A 7,801-nucleotide genomic window follows, 5' to 3' on the forward strand; every position below is an offset into this window, starting at 1 on the left:
CAGGTTTCCTCAACCATAAATTGAGGATGAATGTACCTTCCTCATGAGGGTTGCTGTGAAGTTCAAGTGAGGTGGATATATATATATATATATAAAACACACCCCATACCCAGATGCCAGTGCGTCTAAGTACACACGTGTGTGCCCACCTGGGAGTTTAACAATTTAGAATATTGTTACTATGGAAAAATTGTTTCCAGGTTTCAAATATATAATCAAATCATGGTCTCTGAATGCCACCATAAACTAGAGTTGATCTGCTTTTACATATTCAAAGCCACTGAAAGAGACACACCTTTATTTCAAAACGAAGGAAATGGATTTCAAAATCGATGCTTTCTTTACCACACCTCACCTGTTAGCAGACCAGTGTACCAAAGACATACATCATATGATTAAAATAGTCGAACACCATAAAAAGTAGGAAGGCACATATTTTAGCGTGGACCGATTCATCACCCAGGCTGCAAGACTTTGTGAAGGGTCTGCAGAATAAGGGGAGGAAGCTAGAAACTGGGAAATGTGATGGCTGATTGTCATTCGCTTTTAATGATTTGAAAACATTCAGTTTCTCAATGGAACAGTGATCAGAAACTTCTTAAAATAAATAAAAAAGGGATTCATGCTTTAAAAGAGGTTTCTCAAAAGTTAAATTCTCATTGGTTTAAAATATTTTAAGAATCACAGCACCTTTTCCCACCCATAAATACCCCCTGCCTACACACACCTACAAATGATCTTTTCAGAGTGGTTTGTTCAGTTTCCATCTCATTTATTCCCTTCTATTTAGATGTACCACAAAGACACATTTGGTGTGGCTCCATATTCTAGTTTGTGATGTTCTCTTCCCAATTTCTAACCGGAAAGGTATTCTCAGTGAAGTCAAAGAGAGGATTTTTTTGTGTGTCGTTCCACGTTCTTCTTCATGGGCCCCCATGGGAAGTTGTTTTCCTTATAATAAAGTTATTCTTATGTTACAGACTTCCCTCACTGCCACCAGGTTCCCTGTGGCCTGTGGTCTCCATGTGTAAGTGGGGCCTGCTGTGACCCCTGAGTGGTGATGACATTAGATCCGAAGAATTGAAATGGGCTATTCATATACATATGCATGTAGCTGGGTAGGAGTGGGCATTCACCAGTGTGCCCTGTATTTCAAACATTTGAGTAAATACGGGCATACTCTAAGTGTGTAAAAGGTCTGCTCAATAACACTGCCAAAGTTTATAAGGCTTCACTTTGCTGCTTTTCTTAATATCTCTATAACATACTATTTTATGCTGACATCATTAATATTTGCACAATCCCTTAGCAATTTCATGATTTCAAAATTGTTACACAAAAAAAGGAAGTAATTGTGAACCCATATACTTCTTACAGAGAGAACTTGCAAATCACTTTTATCCTAAGTTCCTTATATGCCATTTCTACCTAAAACTAGATCCATTTTCTCTGAAAATAGCAGGTACCCTCTTTTAAGGGGGAAAAAAAAAGGCTTTTAAAGTAAGCGGGTCTCCAGTAAAGGTCCTTCCTGCCGAGTTGCTCCTTTTAAAAATCTAAAACAAACAATACACATCCGTCCTGAGACTGTAGGGACACTTCAGAGCCCCAGCAGCATCCTTGCATGAAGCTGCGGGGGAGCTGTGGGCACACCCCCAGGCGCGCCCCGCACCCTGGCGGCCCCGGAGCGCCGGCTCCGTTGCCCTCGCGGGTCCCGAGTGGGCGGTGGCGCAGCGATGCGCCCTCGCCTCCCGGCTCAGCAGCCGCTGGCGAGACACATTTCCTGTGCCTATCAGCACCCCCATCAGACCGCAGCCTAGGGGAGGCCAGTGACATCACCCAGCCCCCCTGGCGTCTCCAGAACAGCCCCGGACCGGCCGAGGCACCCCGGCGAGTAGGCAGAGCCCCGACTCCTCCGGGCGCCGGGTGGGGCGCCGGTCCCTGGGCTGGGGACCGCGGCCCTGCCCCGCCTCCCGCTCTGCCTAGGTAGGGCTGACCGGGCCGGGGGACCCCGCACCGGACCAGAGCCGCTCAAGTACAACTACGCAGAAACAGCCCCTCACCTTCTCCTCTGGCCAGGCTGAGGCACTCGGACTGACCCCCCTGGATGCCCAGGGCAGGGCGGCCACCAGCAGCAGCAGGTGGAGGGTGCCCACGACGCGCCGGTGTCCTCCGCCTGCCATCTCTCCGATGCTGTCTGGGAGCGGGTTCCCCGGGCCGCTGGCGGTCACGAGCCCGGGAACGCGCGTCCTTCGCCTTCCCTCTTCTCCACCCTTGGGTCGACTGCGCCCGCCTTCCCATAGCCTCCGGGTCGCCTCCCGCCGCGTCGCGCAGGCTGCAGCCCTCCTACCCCGGACCTTCGCAAACCCCGGGGCTGGGCGGCCCTAGGTGACAGACACAAGCTTCTGAACCCAAGCTAACAAAGGCGGCCACTTCCTTCTCTTGGAGAAGGTGAAAGGAAGGAAGGAAGAGACATGGAAGAGCCTTTTTATGATCTCCAACGCCAAAACAGGGAATAGAAAAGGGAGGAAGGGTTCACCAGACCCTGGGGAGTTATGAAGTGTTTCCCACAGCTCCTAAAGAAGGGGTGGACAGGGAATCGACGTCTGCTGACCACTGCACCAGGCACCGTCCTTGGTAGGTGTTTGTCCAACCTTCCCGGATTTAATCCACTAATCCCATTTTACAGACGGGGAAACTGAGACACCCCCCCCACCCCCCATAGAAAGCCTGGACTGGAACCCACAAGCAAAAGTATGACAGTGCATCTTTGCCTTTTCTCTTTTTTCTCACAAATAGTTGCCTTGCCTCACATCATACTCTCAAATTGAAAAGGATGGTCAAAGTAATTATCTGAAATAATGAGATCTAAAATATTCACAGGAGCTCTGAAGGAGTCATCTTCTCCAAGGCATGGCCCCAAAAGGAAAAGCCAAACAAGATTCTATTTACTTTGTAACATCAAAGGTCATTGTTATCCGGATAATCCTAGGGCAGGAAAACATTTCAGTTTTGTCTGTAGGTTTCTGGTCCAAGTTGTCAGGACAGTGACTTTCACCAGCCTCTTTTGCTTCCACAGTGAGGATCAGGGCTTGGCCTGCTCTGAGTCATCTCCCAGTAACATCTAGTTCCCAGAAAAATCAGAACAAGGACACTGAAGCAGAACCATTTCACAGAGAGCAAAGATTTGAAGGTAAGGAAGCTGCCAGAAGGCCTACCCACTCACTCTGTCTTCGCAGTCTTGGCTGTGAGTTTTTAAAGAGAGGGCTTGCCTGGAAATACAGTGTTCTGCCCTCCTCTGGAACTGTAGGAGAAGACAGGATGTAAATAACTCCTTTCCTGGTGTACAAATTTGCTAACCCTATTCATGTCTGGGGGTTTTGAGTGACAATTTAAATCTCCAGGCTTAAATAAAAGTAAATACACCTTTATTACATCCACAGACAGTTCTGATCATCAGACCCCTTCAGAACTTTCTATTGACTCCAGTTTCAGAATTAAACCAATGTCACATTCCCCAGTACAGTTCCTCCCTTGCTGCCTGGGTCAACCTTGAAACAGTGCATTTCCTGAGTGGCTGGGTAATAAAGAGCCTATTTGTTTTTGTTTTTTTAACCCTATTACCTTTATGTCTTTTCACAATATGGTTCCTATAAGAAAGAGAACGTGGAAATAGCAAACCTAAATGAAACAAAATGTGAGAGGTACTATCATGCTAAGTATAAGCAATTCAAAACAAGAAATATAGAAATAAGCTAAAATGTTAGCACATAATGTAATGATGATTTTCTGTTTCCTAAGGTTCTCCAATTTTGGTTATATTTAAGTCAATAAGATGTTCTTACAGTTTGGTATCTACAGGAAGCAGACTCTGAGACAAGAGTTTAACATGCAGGATGTGTATTAGGGAATGCCCTTGGGACAAACCCCTGTGGGAGGAAGAAGGGGAACAGGAGAGAACAGAGGGAGAAGTTAGCAGCAAAGCGGGCCCAACAACCTCACCCAACTCCATGGGAGTCCTGAAGCTGAAAAAGACGGCCAAAGTTGTTCCATACTGGGCCAAAATGGCTGGGGCCTTATCTCTGCGCCTCTGTGGAGTGATTTCCTGCAAGCGGCTTTCCAGCCAAAAGAGCTTGACTGCTAGAGGCTGTGGGCCAGCCGGCCTCCAACAGCTGGAGCAGGGTCCTTCCCTGGGGGCAGATCTGGGCAGCGCATCTCCTGTATCCACCACAAACGCATCCATGTATTGTATCTGGTACAAATCTAAAACATTCCACATAGCTAGTGAGACTGATTTCAATACATTGGTTTTTTTTATATGTGAGCTTTTCTGACAACTTTCCACGAATCTACAAATCCAACACCACTATGCACGTATCACTTCATTCCTTATGCATATCTTTTCTAGTGTCTTACACACTAAATATCCTTCTCCTTTCCTTTGCTCATTCTTTTCTTTCTTCCTTCATTTGGGAAACTTTTAGAAATCCCTTATATCTGCTATTTTTGCCCTACTTCAACTTTTGCTTTCTTCAAACTCTTCCTATGGAAGATAACTAATGACTTCTCCATTTTAATTAAAGTTTCAGACCCTGTTTTTCGTCACGGAAAAAATGTGTTGTATATATAGTGATAACACTGTTCTCAAGTGGAGAAATTTTTACTTCCATTATATTATGGATTCTATACTGTGATGTGAAGGAAATGAAGGACCCAATTGCCAAAACAGATCTTCTCCATGAAGCTGCCATGGCAGGATGTTCCTACACCCAGTCCCACCTTTAAAGTGACGCCATTAGACCAAAGTAGTAATGACCAGAAGGTTCTATTAAAACAATAGTTTTCAAAAGTGTGGTCCATGGATACTGGGGATTCCCCAAGACCCTCTTGGCTATCTCCAAAGTCAAATCAACTTTTATAATAATACCAAAACAAGATTCACCTTTTCTACTGTATAGACTTTGCACTGATGTTGCAAAAGCAATGATGGGTAAAAATGCTGGCACCTTAGCAACTATCAAGACAGGACACAAAACTGTACTATTGAGGAGGAAAATCTATACTTGTAGTCATTGTATTTTTCTTTTTTTTTTAAGGAGTTTCACTCTTATTTCCCAGGCTAGAGTGCCATGGTGCGATCTCGGCTTCCTACAGCCTCCGCCTCCCAGGTTCAAGCAATTCTCCTATCTCAGCCTCCTGAGTAAATGGGATTACAGGCATGCATCACCATACCCGGCTAATTTTTGTATTTTTAGTAGAGACAGGGTTTCACCATGTTGGTCAGACTGGTCTCGAACTCCTGACCTCAGGTGATCTACCTGCCTCGGCCTCCCAAAGTGCTGGGATTACAGACGTAAGCCACCGTGCCCAGCCATCATTGTATTTTTCACTGCCATGCATAAAGAAAAAAAAAAAAGAAGAAGAGAAAGATAAAAGAGCCAGTTTCACTTAAGAATGTCATCGATGAAGTAATAAAATTGTTGTTTTACTGCCTTCTGAAGCTCTCTCTCCATGAAGCTAGATTTTAAATCTAGCAGGACAGAGTACAGGAGGAGAGAGAGCTCCTCAAGTCTGCCTTTTCATCTCATGGAGACCACCAGCTCTGTGTGGATTCCTCCTACCTGCACTGCATCCTGGAAACTCTCAAAGCGGTAAGCTGGAGAAAACATCAGGCTCATCTCATTTCATTTTCCCTTTTCTCACCACTTTCCTGTGATACCTCTTTTCCAATATTTGAACATCATTTTAAAAATTTTTATACACTTACAGAGTACAAGAGCAGTTTTGGTACATGGATATACTGCACAGTGGGGAAGTCTGGGCTTTTAGTGTAAGCATCACCTGAAAACATAGTATACATTTACCCATCAGGTAATTTCTCATCCCTCCTACCCTCCCACCCTTCCAAGTCGCCAATGTCTATTATTCTGCTCTTCATGTCATTGTGTACACATTATTTAGCTTCCACTTACAAGTGAGAACATGTGCTATTTGAGCTATTTCACTAAAGATAATGGCCTCCAGTTCCACCCATGTTGATACAAAAGAAAAAAATTTATTATTTTTAATTGCTAGGTAGTATTTCAGGGTGTGTGTGTGTGTGTGTGTGACATTTTCTTTATCCAATCCATTGTGAATATCATTTTTAATATATTTTAGGTGGGATGACAAATCCAGTTCCATCTTAACTGGAAGCACAAATTGAGAGTATGCAGCTTTTTATACTCACGTGGGAAAATAGGAGGTAGAAATAAAACACTTCTGCTGCACACCAAAGGGCAATTGTCTCAAAGAAAAGCATTTGTACCATTGTTTGAGAAGTATAGTGGGCCTCAGTGGCCCACACCTGTAATCCCAACACTTTGGGAGGACAAAGCAGGTGGATCACTTGAGGTTAGGAGTTCGAGACCAGCCTGGCCAACAGGGTGAAACCCCCATCTCTACTAAAAATACAAAAATTAGCTGGGCGTGGTGGCGGGCACCTGTAGTCACAGCTACTCCAGAGACTGAGGAAGGAGAATCGCTTGAACCCGGGAGACAGAGTTTGCAGTAAGCAGAGATCACACCACTGCACTCCAGCCTGGGCGACAGACAGAGACAGTCTCAAAAAAAGAAAAAGAGAGAGAGAGAGAGAAGCATAGTGAACTTGCTACTTTTTTCATGAAATTCCAATTTAATTGAAAGAACAATGACTGATAAATTATGATTATTCAGACTTGGATATTTGGCAGACATTTGAAAATGAATAAAGTGCGCCTATGCCTTGAAGGAAAATAACTGACACTGTTTGTTGCCAGTGATAAAATTGGATCTTTCAAGTAAAAATTGGAATTTTGGATAACTTGTATCTGCTACCATAAGCTTGACAGTTTCCTGATATGTAACAACTTTTATGACAAAATTGGTGATTTTAACAAATGTGATTATTTATTATATATAATGAAATGCTCAATATTTGGAATATCTGCATAACTCAGTGAAGCAATATTTTCCAAATGCTCAATTCACCATGTTACAGAGTCACAAAGAAAAGTTCCATTCAAAGTATAAGAGACACCCAGTGGATTTTAATGTAATGGAATAAAAACATGTATTTAGAAGCAGATTTTAAGTTTTACCTTTTAGGACACTAACATTTGTCATGTTTTGATTTAATAATGAAGAAGATTATCCACAGTTACCTGAAAAGGCTATTAAAATACTCTTCCTTTTTCCTACTACATGTCTGTGTGGGGTCAAATTTTATTCATGTACTTCAACCAAAATAATATATCACAACAGATGGAAGGCATAAGCAAATATGGAAATCCGGTTGTCATCTAAAAAGTCAGAAATTAAAGACACTTTTTTTAAATGCCAATCTCACTAAACTCTTTTTACTTTAGAAAATATATTTTTTCATAAAACATATTTCTTTAGATGCAATGGCTTTATTCTTTTAAAATAAATCCATAATTAAGTATTTGTAAAATGCCTGTTCTAATTTTCAATACAATAAATATTGATAGACATGGTCCACATAAATGAAAGCTGTTTGTGGTCCTCAATTACTGTTACTAATGCGAGGAGTCCTGAGACCAAAACATTTGAGAATCACTATGTTAAAACCATTCTACTTGAGAGAGACAGATGATAATACATTAAACCAATGCTTACAACTGTAGCTACACATGGAAATTATCTAGAAAGCCTTTTTTAAAAAATGGTGCTGTCTGGCTTCCACCCCCAAAGATTCTGATATGATTAGCCTGGTGTGTGGTCTGGGCATCAGATTGCTTAAAAGCTCCCCAGGTGATTCTAACAT

General features: G+C 42.9%; 1 protein-coding gene across 2 annotated transcripts in view; it reads right to left on the reverse strand.

The window, feature by feature from the left end:
• Positions 1–2,615, reverse strand: part of QPCT (glutaminyl-peptide cyclotransferase) — a 28,778-nt gene extending 26,163 nt beyond the window's left edge. The window contains exon 1 of one of the 2 annotated variants that reach the window (XM_030800169.1): positions 2,542–2,615. Coding sequence is in view for 1 of the 2 variants with exons in the window: in XM_003262742.2 (XP_003262790.2) it covers positions 2,061–2,180 (120 nt within the window). In the remaining variant the exon portion in view is untranslated. Of the gene's footprint in view, positions 1–2,060; positions 2,333–2,541 lie in introns of those variants that run through there. The other variant, XM_003262742.2, reaches the window with a different exon arrangement.
• Positions 2,616–7,801: the final 5,186 nt, after the last annotated feature.

The sequence above is a fragment of the Nomascus leucogenys genome, chromosome 19, assembly GCF_006542625.1.
Source record: "Nomascus leucogenys isolate Asia chromosome 19, Asia_NLE_v1, whole genome shotgun sequence".
NCBI classification, from domain to species: domain Eukaryota; kingdom Metazoa; phylum Chordata; class Mammalia; order Primates; family Hylobatidae; genus Nomascus; species Nomascus leucogenys.